Here is a 15,913-nt window from a genome sequence, read left to right as displayed (position 1 = left end):
ACAAGCAAATGAGAGGTAAAACGGCACTGAAAGGAAAATTAATGCACTGATGATTTCATCAGTGCATTAATTTCCCTTTCAGTGCTTTCAGTTTGTCACAGAGCTAAATGTGACAATTTATTTATTTGTTTGTACAATTTAAGTGATATCATCCAGCCCTACCAAAACATGCCATGGTCAGATTCACATAACAACTTGATAATTTCTCATGTGAAAATCTGAATTATTCCTTCAAGTAGATATTAACAATCCTTAACTGTTAAGTAATTAAGTGATTGATGTAAATTGCTATTGTGACTATGAACATTGACACTTATCAAAAAGCTATAGGTTCTGCACCAGTTTTTGTGTGTACTGCATAGCAACGACAAAACCACGCCATGGTTACTGTGGCAAGTTGTCATCTATCTAATAGGGTGTGTAATTGGAAGGCTCATTTACATTCTCTTAGAATAACATACAAGTTGGAAAAGAACATATGTTGAATTAAGTTGGTAAATAGAGGGTACACACTTTTCTTGTTAACTTTTAATTAGGATATGTTTTAATAAATCCTAAACGTGGTGCAAATCCCAAAGGATGTTTTCGTCAGTGAATCCATTTGCATTCATGTGTATGTATTTGTGCACAGTTTGCGAGTGTCCAACAGTCTACTGTGGTATGTGTACAGTATGTGTGTGAGTCTGTGTGTGTGTGTGTGTGTGTGTGTGTGTGACACAGGGTTAGTAAAGGTGCAAAGAGCTGGAAACAGATAAAAATAAAATCACAGGACCACTGCAGAAATAATGGGACATCTGGTCCAGACATCTGGAGCCAGAGGACTTTTAGGAGCTTCCCAGCATCCTCTCACCTTGCGGGTAAATTAGCAAAGTGAGAAAATATGGCAGGGGTAAACGATGCTGACAATCAAACAGAGGGAGGACAGTTGAGACAGGTTACTAGGGAATTCATCATTTGGAGGTCTTTTTTTGTTTCTCGTGAACAATGGGGGATGAAGGATGAACAATGTGGGGGTTGAAATGTGAATGTGTGTGTGATAGCAAGGGAGAGGTGTTTGGAAGCGGGTGAAGGTGTTCACTGTCTTATTACTCTATGATAAGAATTGATATATTTTCTACATTGACCTCATAAATAAAAAATGTTTTTAAAGGAACCTTGTATTGCAGGAATTTGTAAAATGAGAATTTCTTCATAATTATTGGTTATGAAAATCAGTTTCCATAATCCACAGAGGTTTAACAGGTTTGATAAATGTAGAGGTCAAGATGATTTATCCTCACAATCCTAGGCTTGAGACAGATGGTATTTGCTAATAGGCATTTGCTTGAGACAGATATTATTTCAGCTAGGCTGTACAGTAGATGATTGACAGTTCTCTTCTTCACTTAGACATCAATATAAATCTCTCCTACACCTGACAGCACAAATGCACCATTCACTGGGCTGTCACTGGCCTTTACCAATGATTTTTAAATTAAAAAAAAAAAAAAAAACGTCAGCTATTCCTGAAATATCACATTTGTCATAGTTTATGAAATTAGGTTCTGAATACATCTGTGAAATAAGCCACATAGTGTCTGAATCATGATTCATTTTATATCCATAACATCTAGTGAAAACAGGTGTTCACGAGGTTGTGGAGTTTAGAGGCAGCAAGTCATCAATTAAACACTCCCCACAGTTTGCTTTTCCAGGCCTAAATCCTGCAGTGAAAACTGAGCCTGCAGATTGCAGTCTGGCTTTGCAAGTGCACATCATGGACTGATAGGTTGGCATGTGTCTGTTTGAGAGAGCGAGAGAGAGATGGTGTCAGATGTGATATTGATGATGAGCCAGTGTGCCTGTCTCTTGTTTCCCCTTGGCTTAATGTAAGGTCACAGTGGAAAGGTGGGACAACAAATGCCACCGAGTTGCTCTGACAGCTTGACCCCTGGGAGAGAAAATACCCTTTTCATCTGATGCCCCTCCTCCCAAGTGCCCCATTCCATCTCAACCTCTGTTCCACTTCCTTTTTGCCTACTTTCTTCTCGTCATGCCCAATTCATCTTTACTTAACCTTTGCTTTTCTGTCCAGGATCACCAACTGTTTTGTCCTCTTCCCCATTTTCCTCCTCCAGTCTCCTTCACACACATATACATATGTACCCATACGCACATACAGAAGCAGATACACAGCCTTCTCTTCCCTGGCAGTTTCCTTGGGCTCTCGATCTAATGTCACAAATAGGTAATAAAGATGCCATCAAAAGGACACTAGAGGATCCACATTCTGCCTTCGTTCCATCCCGCTCGTAACTCTCCAGAGGGCAGAAGGACATACATCACCTGGAGAGCTTGCTGGCATAGAATTATGTAGTTTAGTGCAGGCTGTTCCCATGCTGATCCAAATGCATAATGCCCATGTGCACACAGAAAGAACAGGAAGCAAACTGTGCAAATAAAGCTGCCTGCATACCACTGCACAAATGTTAGCAAGTAAGTGCAGAACATTAAGTAATCAAAAAGATGAAGCAAAATGTATCTTAGAGGTCCCTACTCAGCATGCTAACCACAGAGGGGAATGCAGGGAGAGGACAGGAAGCACATACTGTATTTATTCCCCCTGTGCCTCCCCAGACCCCACCTCAGACAGTCAGATAGGCTCTGCCATAATGTCTAGTCAGATATGACCTTGAGCGAGTCCATTGTCTCACAAGATCTACACTCACACTGTCACATCAGACCACTTCAGCGTTCCCAATAAAAACAACACAACAACAGCATCCCGATGATGTATTGCTGAACATCAGCTGCATTAGCAAATAGCTGAGGCAGGTTTGTCATTTCCAATTACTGAAGCTGTACTGTACTGGCTTCAAATATCTTCCTGGTGAAATCTTTATGATTCAGCCAGTATTGTGCTTGTGTCCTTCTTGACTGGTAATAAAACCATACTGTCTCTATAAAACCTTTAACAAACAGACAAAATCTTGACAGTCCAAAGCTAAGCAGATAACAATGCCCACTGGCAGCTTATAGGATTTTTGTATCAATTTATTTTAAGTAGAAGGGACACATGGATCTTGATTTGCTAAACATGTGCACATTCATTTAGTAATATTCAACAAAATACTGGACTTGCATGTATTCTGATTCTGTATTTTTCAGGTGCACATCAAGTATTTTGGACATCCAGAACATGGGAGGAATTGGAGTGATGACCTTTTGCACATGTGTGTGCTGAGCACAGTGCGTTGCTCTTAACTGTCAAGTGCTGTGCCTTCAAGAATGATCTCACCGCCATGGGTGCATTTTTGTCACAGCACATGGAGGGGCGGGGCTCGACTTCAGCTACCTGGCATGCAATTAGTTCTCATCTGTCCCCTTTTCATATTTTGGTGACTCAGTCATAATGAGTCACTTGACTGCACCTTTGTGTGGGGAGCTTTTCAGGTGCTTTTCAGTAACCTGACATGCCAGATGGTTTGTTACACAGAACCATCTGAGAAGTCGTCCTTGGAAACAGTTCGGAAAAGGGCAGGCACTTTCACAAAAATACTTAGCAGGTGATTGGATGAACCATCTGTCTATCACTGTGTGAGGCAGCTGGATTCACAAGATCACGAGATCACACGAGAATCCTCATAGGAGGCTGGTTGGTCCGAACCACCAGTGGTTCGGACATAAGCTTAACTTGAAGCATGGATTCTTGTGTGATCTCATGATCTCACGAATCCAGCTGCCTTGCAAGGTAATTTTTCCAACTGTTGTTCCAACTTTAGCTAAAAAGATCATGCTACAGCACAGTGCTGTTCCTGGGATATTGTTCTAGATCCCTAGCCTCTTCTGTTAGAGTCACAAAAAGAGACCTTGAGGTCATATGTGAGTCATGTATGTGTTGTAACATTAATAGAGGTGCCAGCTGCCACGGTAAGATGCTAAACTCTCAACTTGTCTCTACAGTAAGTAACCCCCCCCCCCACCCCCACCCTTCAACCCTTCAAGCTGTGAATATCTGATGTGTTCGAGAAATGCCCAGGCACAGATTTTATGACAGCCTTTTATGTTGCCCCTAATTTGGACTTTGTGGCTCCAGTGACCAAGTGATGGTAACAAACAGTAACCTCAGATCCAAGATTTAAAGCGTCCTTTCAAGAGGCCATGCAGGGGCATAGCAGAAGCTAAATGCAGATAAATCCTTTTTACCCACCTCTCAAAATCTGAAATAGCATTTATGCAGATCCCCCAGGGCATTTATGCATAGTTTACACTCACTCACACTTTTTCACTTGGGATCTCTCATTTTGTCCTTCACTGGATATCTTCAAGTGAGCACATTAGCACATTAGCACATTCAATTAAAATACAGGACCTTCATGCTAAGGTGGAGATCAAAACCACCAAAGCCCACCGCTGCAACGAAGCTAGCAAATGTGAACTGATGCTGATTCTTTTTTGCAGACAAGTGAATATATAAAAAAAAGAATGAATGTACTTTGTGTGACTCCTTCTGTTTCTGCTGGGATTCGATGCATCATCTCAATATTCCTGTTCAGTGTTCTTGTGAGGTGTACTTAACCACCAGACTACATGTTCAGTGCAGTTGAACTCAAAAGATCAGAGACAGAAAGAACATCGGGCTGAAGGAAGAATCTGCAAAATATTCCGATTTAATTAATCTGTGGAGACAAAAGTTTCCTTAAAGTTAAAAAGTCCAAACTGGTTACCATACAGTACTTAAATGTTTTACACCAAGACACATGTTCACACTGGCAAAATGACAAAATGATATAAACTTAAAAGAGGCAGCATGCAGACTAAAATAATGTCAGTAATGTAGAGTTACATTTCAAAAATTTGATAAACATTCTGATCCAGCTGATGTCCTCAACTGAACTTCATATCTAGTTATTTTCTGTGTGAGAGCTGATGCAGCTGAGAAATCCTCCATAGTTCAGCTGGTTAAAAATCAGGGGCGTCATTTTTCATCCATGCGTGTGCACAGTACACTCAACTCAAAAATCATAATCATCTATTTCTGCTTGTGCATAAGAATGGGTGTGCATTTTGAATCACCATAAAGATAAAAAAAAGAAGCCCCTCCGGTTAGACGAGTGTACCCAAGGGTAAATCATTTCATAAACTACAGACACCAAAACTCCAACACTGTTGTTAACCATCAGACATGGTTTAATTCAACATTTTTAGGTGAGTTTCATTTAAAACTAGATTTCTTGCTCTGAAATTTGAAGTCTGAAATTAAGTTATTCAACCTCAGTTGTGGTTGAAAGAGTTGTCTTCAGGGTTTATTCTTTTCAAAGACATCTTTACAGTAACTTTTACTATTTCATCATCTATGGAAGACTCTCAAGTGGGACTGTGCTCGATGTCTCTTTTCAGCGCCATAATTTGTCATCACTTTAAGGTCACATTTTTCTTTCACCCCTGCCAAAGCCTTTTATGTATTATTTTGCTACATAAAACATATCTGCTTTAGCTGAACACAGTTTAGCAATACTCGAATTTCATGGTTTCATGTTTTTTTTTTAATCTTTCTCACTTGCTACATGTTCTCACAAGTACTACATTAAGGCTATTATACATTTTTAAGGGACGTTGGTAACCATATATGGTGTTTTGGAGGTTGTTCCTTCTTGTAAATGAGTTTGCATGCAAAAACAGATGGATGTAGAACAGATGCAATAAGTTAAATTAATTTATTGCATACAGATGCACATATAGTATGTATGTAAATTCTTACGCATAGATTTGGAACATATGCTCCAATCTCACTACATTTAAGTTGTGGGTTCTAAGTCTTATTTGCATCTATGAATACATAATGTGTCTTTATTACAAAAATATTTTAGTTATGTGTTAAAGTAATTCAAAAAACAAGAAACAATCATATTTTCTCTGACTTTTATATGTATATGTATTACAAAATGGCTTTTTACAGATGTCCTTTCACTATTGTGCATGTCAGAATTACAACTAATATGCCCTTTGCATCAATACACCATTCAGGTAAGGATGTCATGTTAAGTGCCACACATATACATGCAGTGTATATGCACATATTACCCATACGAATAGCATTACATTAAGAACACACTATTGGCAAATGGCAAAGACTAATTGAACGGTCCCCAGTAGCTGCCTACTGTTAAGGTAAGATTAACATTTCACCCTTGTCTGAGAAAATAGTTCTCTTGACACAGATGGCCAGCTGTGACCTCACACTGAGGAGGTCAATTGAAAATAAGGGACATGAAGAAAGACAATAATTATTTACTGTAAATGAAATGTATGCTGCTCCTGTGACTGAGGTCTCAAACTGTTATGATTTGTACAAGATGATAGAGAGGATTTTCTTGTCATAGAGACAATGTATGGATAGATTTGTATGTTAGATAAGAAGAAGATAATGAGAAGTAATCCTGCTTCATTATCATAGAGGAAATTAATATTTGATATGAAAATACTCACTGAGCTTTATTCACTCAGACATGGGAGTGTTTTTTCATTATAATGCACATGTTCTTTTTTCCTTTTTCCTTTTTTCTTTTAATCTTTTAATCATTCTTTCTGCCCCTTATGGGTAGAATATTTCCCATACGTTTTAGAAAAATACACAAGAATATACTAGAATACTGCAATTTACATGATGTAGTTAAACTTGCTATGGTTGAAACTGCTGCAATACATTTAAATAATATCAGCAGTCAAATGAGTTGAGGCTTACATCTGTTCTCATGTCTCTTCACAGTAGCAGAAACACAAGAAGAAAAAAACAACAGTGAATGTGAAGTGTTGCTTGAGAGTAATTCCAGAGCAAAATGGATTACACTGATGAAGCAAAAATTGACTTCAGTTTTGAGTTATGGAAGTGTAAGAAGTTGCTATGAGATTATTTTCCATCAGCAAATTGTACCCTCCCGGAAACTCCATTTTATACTTTAATTGGTGTACTCAAAAACCTCAAAATGAGGCTTTGAAATAGTCACACTGTTAGCAGGCAGAAACAAGAACCTGTGGTGGGCCAATCGATAGAAACTTCATTACTGGGAAGCCTGGCTAGTAATCTCCTTGGCTGCAGCTGTGAGGGGCATACATTCTACCACAGCACCTGTTCTCAATGATACATCCAGCCTGCACCTGCAGAGGCATAAAGGCACAGTCACACCACACCAAGGTTTAACACTCTCACACTATCTTACCATCACTTTCTCTGTCTGTCTGCCTATCAAACACAAGCTCACAAGGTTTTCGTGTTATTTTATCCTCGCTCCCTGTTTCTGTCCCGCTCCTCCAGATGAGCTTTCTCACGTTCATGCCAGGATGCATCTTTAGCAGCTGACAAGAGCAGAAAGGGAGAAAACTGATGGGAGAGAAGAGTGGAGGAGGAGAGGAGCAGCAGGGAGGTGTGAGGAGAAAAAGGGAGAGCAGTTGAGTATTTTTTCAGTTAATAGAAATAGACCTTTGGGGTTCAGAAATTGTGTAGTATAATATTATGTTGGGACAGCTCCATTTTGCACCAAAATTGGTTCCATGATGGCAAGCCACAGAGACATTTTCAAACATTTTTTCCTTTGTACCTTTCCCTATTTGAGAAAATTGGATCTCCACAGGTAAAATGACAAATCATATACTTATCAGGAATAAGTACTCTTACAAGTTTTCAGCTGTGGTTTCAACTTTCACATTTGTACTAATCTAATCATGCTGTAGAACAAAGGCCATAGTGAAAACAAAGCAGTAGAATTTGTTCCAAATTGCATTATGGGCCCAACCAGAAACAGGCAAGCAAAGCTTTATGGATCTGGACCAGTTATGTGATAAACACTGATATTGATACTATATATAGTATGTGTCCCTGAAACATCACTTGAAACATTACTTATTCATTTTTTGTTAATTCAACCAGTAGATGGCAGTGACAGAGCAAGAACGACATTGCAGATTAAAGTGAACCAGAGAAGTAGACATTTGTTGTTCTGGTTATTTCCACCATAACTCTTTTTGCAAAAAGATATAACTAATCAAAAATCTACTCTCCTCTACCCCTGCTTGTTGATTGCTACCCATATAGTGGAGAATAATGAAGTCTATCCCCTTGAGACTGAGGGATGCAGCTGCACTGTGGCTAATATATACCGGAGTGCACCAGGCTGGACAAAGTTGTTCCAAGACAGAAATGAAGATAGAGGAGAGGATAGTTGTTGTGTTATTATACCCTCTTGCATGTGCCAATCTTGGTGCTAAAAGTACATACTGGGACTTCATCAAGAGAGAATATCTATATGCTAATAGTGTCCATTTTGTATCCAGGTATTGCAAAGTAAAGCAGAACCTTGAGTAGTACGTCCCATGGCCTTTCTGCCTAAGTTCAGTCTCAACTCTGTCTGATAAAATATATGAGGACAGAATGAGATTTCTGCCCTGTTGGATAGACTCAGTGGGGTTCTCTATTAAACTGAAATCTGTGTTCAATTTGCAGCAGTTATTGCTTTGTGATATACACAGGAAATGAAGGTTTGATTAATTACATGTTATAAAACAAGTGTGTCTGACTGTAGTGCATTGATTTGCCAGGAGACAATTCTACAGTCATTTCATTAGAATTAACAACACAGCCTTTGATGCATATTTCTGGAATGATATAAAACTTTAGAAGCAGTGTTTCCAGCTGGCTCGATAACAAACCAAATCAACTGGCTTCTGGTTTTTGGCTTTTTAAAAGTTACAGTAATTAGTCTAAACACAGTTCAATGTTTTTTTGGCCATTTGGTTCATTTGTGCAATACGTGTCTCAGACAATTTATCACACGTCCAACTTATCAAATTTAGTCAAGCAGTGCAGCTCCGCAGAGTTCTGAGGCATTTTCGCAGTTGCACTAATGGGCCCAAGGGGGGGCCTGATTAGAGCAGGTCAAAGCAATGTGACAGATTTGTTATATAGCAGGCTATGAACCTAAATGAAACTTAATTTCTTAACAAGTATTATGTAGTATTTTGGGCAAGCTGCTCCTGGCAATGTAAACTATCTGTTTGCCTTTTATATTTAAATATATATATGTGCATGTACTGTCTACTTTTGAAAATGTCAAATTGCTTAAATAGAATGAAAAACTCCCAGTGGAAGACATTTGTAGTGCACAGCACAGTTTTTAATGTTTCTTAATTTAATGATGCCACACAGATTCTTAATCAAAGTTTTTGAGCTACTATTTCTCCTGACTTGATCATTTTGTGTGGTCATATCCATCTTACTTAACAGCCATGGAGCTGTCCCACAGCTATCAAGATAGCTTAGCAGCACTTTGATTAAAAGAAAGGACCAAGGTTACCAGGACATCTGTTAGGAAATCTGGGCAGAGATTACGCAGCCTCATCTCGCACAGACTCAGAGCAGCAAATGATGCAATTAAGACCAAAGTAATACAGCCTCTTGGCCTTAGTCAAACTTTGTAGGGTTTTTTTGGTCAGGCCACCACAATTTACACACAGGATTACATTACAAAATTCACCATCAGAGGAAAACATACAAACTTTAGTTGAAAGAATGCACTTGACATGTTGTAAAGCTGTTAATCACAAATATTGCAGATGATAAAGGCAATTTTAAAAAACTCACTCACATTTTTGGACTGTTTTATCACATTTTTCATTATCATACAAATAACAATGGAGAATGAGAGAAAAAATGGAGATAAAGAAAGTTGGATGAAATACAACAAAGGTCACTGATCCCAGGATACTGCATTACATTGTATAAACTTATCTTCTGTTCCACATGGATGATGTAATTATTTTGTGACGGAATGGATTTGGGGTCTTTTATTCCAGTCTCCCTATGTTTCATGGTTGACTTTTTTTCCACAGCAGATCTTATTTATTTATGTTTGAATCAACAGTTAATAAACACTGATTGTGGAACTGATGACAAAGACACAGCAACATAACACAATCATAAGCCTTAACAATAACATATTGTAACACATTTTATTATTGTGGTCCAAGATAAATGAAGACAGGGGAGAACATTCAGTCAAGGTCAGGATGGATTCAGCACACAAAAAAAAGCTGTGGCCAGAATTGCTTTAATAAAACAGTCTCAAAGTATTAATATTATACATGTTCTATGGTTATAAATGATTCAATGAAATGTTAAGGGTAGTGTCTTTATACAAACTCTACTGCTCCATACCCAATCTAATACTTTTTTTATAGAAAATGAGCACATTAAAATGTAATTTGTTTCACAACATTACATACTAATAATGTTGCTTTTGTTGTGTCATCTATAGCTGCTCTGGACTGACTATAAATGATCAATAGCTGAACACCTCAGACACTCTGCACCTCAGGGCAGCTCTTAAATGACCCTCATTTGATCTGCTTCTTTCCCACACTCTAAAGCCTCCCAGCCTACTGTGCCTACAGTCTCTGTTTACAGAAATATTTTTGAGCTCAGCGCACGGACAAAAACAACTCTAGAGACTGGAGGCAAGAGGGATTTGTTGATGATCCATATTAATAAACTCAAACTGTCTACGTCACTGAAAAATGCTGCATATTATGCAAAGTGTTTCATAAAAACACCGCAGATTTTTCCTGTTTACATATTCTCTCAAAATAACAAAGGAAATAAAATGCATGAATAGTGTAAGCTTGGTATTGTCCATCCAGACTCTTATGAGGACTGACAGTAAAGATCCAACTCAAACCACACATAAGACAAAATGAGTGTGTTCGACTGTCTCAATCCGCCCTTTTCCACAGAACTTCAATCACTCAATTTCTCTGAGCAGTATGCTTCCAATCCCAGCAAACAGCTGGCCCGGCATTCAGAACACATGGGGATTAGGGGGTTGATTTAGTTAAAGGCTCAATCCAGAATCAGACCATAGCACCACTTATGATGCCAAGATCACCTCTCTGTTGGCTTTATTTATGATCGTTTTTAGTTTCCTTTGCAATAATTTAATGCATGTGCAGCATACAGTATACATAAAAGCTCTACATGACAGTTACAGTTTGGTTATGGTTGCAATGTTTGTAAACTACAGAGTAACAACCTCTGTTTAAATGCTGTCATAATCTATCTTTCTATCTGTAAATATATTTAAAAGTAAAATACCAGATGTTGTCAGAAACATCGTACATCATCATCATATCATCATACATATACTGTAATTCATTCTGTACTATTTTTTTCATCTGTTATATTTTTTTTTAAAACTAATACTGGATTAAAGTAATCTCTTAGCTGTGGATATTTTACATCTTGCTTAGTCTCCCATGTCATTATAAGCTCAAATGGTGATCATATGCTTTCACTCCGCCAGAGGAATATGTGGTAGGTATCCTGCTGCTTGTGACAACATATGTGTGTACACAAAATGCAGGTGTGTTTCGATGTGCTTTGATAGCTTGTGTGAAAAGGAATCTGTGAACTCAAGTAGATTTCCCAGTGGCTATCAGCTCTCATTGGTTAGCATGAGGGACTGATTTGCATATGGTGGGAGTGTCCTGAGCCAGCACTAGGATGAATGAGTTGTTCAAGTCAGACAGCAATAAGGCATAGCACTCAGCAGAGGTCTGCGCTGCTCAATACTCAAAATGCCTGGGTTACTTAAGCTGCCACTCTTCCTGCTATAAGTGGAAAGTGCTGGACTAGGACATAAACATGTTCAACAGCAAACACCTCAGCCTTAGCAAAAGAGGAGGAATATGGGTAAGTTTTATAATATTTAACTTTATATACACACTTTTACACAACTACATGTACCTTTTTTAATAGTGTGAATATTGTTTAATATTATTAAGTTGTCTATTAAGACATGACTAGGCCCCTCTGCCTCTACAATATGCTGTTTTTACTCTTGTGTCATTTTTAGCACTTTAACCTATACAGATAAACTTAAAACCCTTTGTGGATTGAGTAGTTAGAATGATAATCAAAATGAGAGTTAAGTGTTATGATTACAGTTTAAATCATTGGTGCAAGTGCCCAAATGGGTTTACAACTGCTAATATAGAATCAGAAATAACTCATTTTGCAAATCTCATTCAACTGCTGAACACAATTCTGCATATCTTTTATTAAACTGTATTATCTGTAATTATCTTGTATTACAGGGATTGTGCATCATCTTGCTTTACACCAGCCCTCTTTCCTGTTTTGCAAATTTCAGCCAAGCTAAAGAGCTCATCTATAAGATAAAGGAGGGATTACCCAGGGGGACCTTCATAGGGGCCATTGGAGTAGACTTAAATTTGGATTTCACGGTTGAGCCCCCCTTTTTATTCAGTCTGCCTCAAAAGAAGGTCAGTGGACAGTATGTGAACCTAAATAATACCACCGGAGAGCTTTACACATCTGCTACAGAGATTGACAGGGAGACGCTCTGTCCTGATAACGCAGAGGGACAGGGATGTGTGCTCGCACTGGATGTGTTTGTGTTGCCTCAGCAGTATTTTCAGCTGGTGAAAGTTAAGATCGTTATTGAGGATGTGAACGACAACAGGCCAAAGTTCCCTGTGGATGAGATCTCTATGTCTATCCCAGAAAACACACCCATCAATGCTCGTTATGCAGTGGAGCAGTCAGCAGTTGACCCAGACCTGGGTCTTCATGGAGTGCAGACCTACTGGCTTGTTAATGACTTTGGCATGTTCACACTGGATGTTGAGGAGAATGATGGGGGTGAGCTGACACCCTTTCTCATTGTGACAGAAGCTTTGGACAGAGAGACACAGGCTGAATACATTACAGATATCATCGCAGAGGATGGAGGGACCCCCCCTCTACTTGGCGCAGCTACTTTAAAAATTGTCATCACAGATGTGAACGATAACTGCCCCCAATTCACTGAGTCACACATTAATGTCACTCTGCATGGGAATACCACCAAAGGGGCACATTTGGCACGTCTACATGCTTTTGACCCTGACCTTGGTGCTAATGCTCAGATCAGCTATGCTTACAGTGAACGTGTGCCAAGGGATACCAGGAACTTGTTCCATTTGGACAGAATCACAGGGGTCATCAAGCTAGCAGGGAAAATAGACACTGGCACAGCCACGTTTTACAAACTCACTGTTCTGGCCAATGGACCTGGTTGTATACCTGCTGTTGCCACCGTTACTGTTCATATCATTAAAGTTGTGACAGGACCACCTGCTGTCATACCCCGGTATATTGCACCAGAAAAGGATGGAGTGGTGACAATAAAGGAGTCTGAGCCAGTGTTTTCTCCAATCGCTTTTTTTACTGTCAAAAACATTGACAGGAACCAAAGGGTGGACTGTCATTTGGAGGGTACTGGTCCCTTCAGGCTTGGCCCCTATCAGCTTTTGAAAAATGAATACCTGCTAGAGACTACTGAGCCGCTGGACTATGAGAAGACACAGGAGTATGAGCTAATTGTGGTTGCTAAGAACACACGGGGGCTTGTCATCAAGACCTTCCTAAAAGTGCAAGTATTGGATGAGAATGACAATGCTCCAGTGTTTCAGCAGTCTTTGATAGAACTATCTATAGAGGAGAACAATCCGCCAAATACCTTTCTAACCCAGCTGCAAGCCACAGACCAGGACAGTGAAAGCCGAGGGGAGGTCATCTATCTCCTTGGAGGTGACGCCCCTGGGATCTTTGTTGTAGATCGTGTGACAGGTATTCTGACTGTGGCCACATCACTGGATCGCGAGGAGAAAGAGACATACCGGTTCATAGTGAGAGCAGTGGACCAGGGGACACCCAGGAGGGAGTCAATTGCAACTGTGGTGGTGACCGTGCAAGACCGCAATGACAACAGTCCACGCTTCATCAATAAGGACTTCACCTTCTTCGTGCCGGAGAACTTTCCAGGGTACGGTGAGATCGGAGTCCTCTCTGTGACAGATGCTGATGCTGGGGAAAATGGCTGGGTGGCTCTTTCTATCCTGAATGGCAGTGACATCTTCTTAATTGACACAGGCAAAGGCGCACTCAGGGCCAAGACCTCACTAGACCGTGAGCAACAGGGGACATACCAGCTGTGGATTGAGGCCATTGATGGTGGAGAGCCTGCACTTTCCTGTGTCACAATGGTGACCGTGCTGCTGCTGGATGTTAATGACAACCCACCCATTGTCCTTTTCCCCCAGTCCAATCAGTCCTACATGCTAGTGCTCCCCAATACCCTACCAGGGACGTCGATCACAGAGGTGTACGCTGTGGATAAGGATACAGGCATGAATGCTGTGATTGCCTATAGCATCATAAAGAGGAAAGGTGGTGAGCCAGGGTCATTTGCCATTGACCCAGAAACAGGAAATATCACATTAAAGAGGGAGCTCAGCAACCGCGGCCTCTACAGCCTTCTGGTGAAGGTCAGTGATCATGGTCAGCCAGAGCCACTTTACTCAACAGTCATGGTTAACTTCTTTGTCAATGAAACAGTGAGCAACGAGAGCTACATCCAGAGTCTGCTGACCAAAGAGGCTGATATTGAGGTAGAGGAGAGGCCTTGGTATATTGGTCAGATGACAGAGGGGCCTGAGAGGTATGAGCTGTTCTCCTGTCAGCCTGTCCTCATAGCTCTTTCAGTGACATGTCTGGGGCTATTCTTCTCAGTTGTCACACTGACATCTTACATATGCTGTAAGAGGTTTAAAAAGCACAGGAAGAAACGATCAGAAGTGGAAATACCTTTAAAAATGAAGAATGACTCGATGCAGGGTGTGAACAGGAAGCTCAGGCAGATCTCAAACATCTGATATTCAGTTGTCCACACATCCAAATATCTCCACTGTTTACATGAATGTTTACAAAACTTACTGTGAGAAGTGTTGCTCTTACATGAAGTTGCTCTTTTTTCTTGGTAATACATTTGTTGTTATTGTCAGCAATATATTGTAATTTGATTTAAATGGCAGGATTTTTCATTGAAATGGGCATGCAGTACAATTCCCAGTGCTACTTTTTATAATACACCCTTTATGACTCATATCGGATGTACTATTACGTGTCAGAAAACCAAAGCTAGCAATAAATTCAGTATTGGCATTCAGTAATATCAGAAGAACAAGAGCAACTCATTGAAGATTACACAATCTTCAGTCCTATGTAAATATTGTACAATGTATTTTTCAACTTTATATAAAACTTTTTTCATTGGCATGAAAAGGAAAAAACACAGTTCAAGGCACAATAAATGTTTGTTTCTTTACTGTTTTAGAAAAATTGCATCTCTTTACATTACCAAGTATCATGGTATCAGGAATCTAAATATACTGTATCTATCTTTTAAATACAAATTTCAGCTATATTCTAAATATTATAAATTTTGGAATTGATTTACCCAGGGAAGGCCCATCAACACTGGAGAGCCCACTGTGTCAATGTACATCAAAATCTACAGCTGTGTTGTTTATATACTAACACACTATGCACAAATACCTTTTTAAAGCATTCTATATGATGAATTTGACAGTTTATTCTTGACAGCAGTTGACAAAACAATCTCAACTCAAGCTCCACTTACTTTGAGTACAAGTGAGTTGAGTTTGTTTTGTCATTTCTGTATGATAACAAGCTGACTTACATTCTGTAAAGGCACACAGCAGTTACCATAATGAAATGTATGTAAAACCTTTCAATGCCATTTCAGTATGGCAAAAAGTCACATATTCTCATCAGGCTGATCAATTTGAATTGTGTCCAAGCTTTCATTATTAAAATACTTCATTAAACTGCTTTAAGTTACATCACCCTCCTTTATACAAACATACAATTATCAATGTGTCTGTGAAAAAATGCTAAGTGTTTGTGAAAGAAAATCAAAGTAACTATTAAAAACGCTTTATTTTTATAATATATTGGACAGTTTTCTTTTTTATTGATATAATCTACATACTGTATATCTTATATATATGTATATATGTA

The 15,913-nt window shown here is 39.2% G+C and overlaps 1 protein-coding gene across 1 annotated transcript; it reads left to right on the top strand.

Moving 5' to 3' along the window:
• The first annotated feature begins 11,666 nt into the window (after window positions 1-11,666).
• Window positions 11,667-14,914, top strand: LOC121900789 (protocadherin-20). Its single transcript, XM_042417328.1, has 2 exons — window positions 11,667-11,719; window positions 12,124-14,914. Exons 1-2 carry the CDS (start codon window positions 11,672-11,674, stop codon window positions 14,743-14,745), a joined length of 2,670 nt encoding a protein of 889 aa, XP_042273262.1. The 5' UTR covers window positions 11,667-11,671; the 3' UTR covers window positions 14,746-14,914.
• Window positions 14,915-15,913: the final 999 nt, after the last annotated feature.

This window comes from Thunnus maccoyii, chromosome 1 (genome assembly GCF_910596095.1).
Source record: "Thunnus maccoyii chromosome 1, fThuMac1.1, whole genome shotgun sequence".
NCBI lineage: Eukaryota > Metazoa > Chordata > Actinopteri > Scombriformes > Scombridae > Thunnus > Thunnus maccoyii.
This window is presented reverse-complemented; position numbering and strand designations above follow the sequence as displayed.

Excerpts from the sequence above, each read along its gene's own strand:
- LOC121900789 (XM_042417328.1), top strand. The coding sequence starts at position 11,672 with ATGTTCAACAGCAAACACCTCAGCCTTAGCAAAAGAGGAGGAATATGG. Across the intron at positions 11,720-12,123 it reads GCAAAAGAGGAGGAATATGG|GGATTGTGCATCATCTTGCT; the intron begins GTAAGTTTTATA and ends CTTGTATTACAG.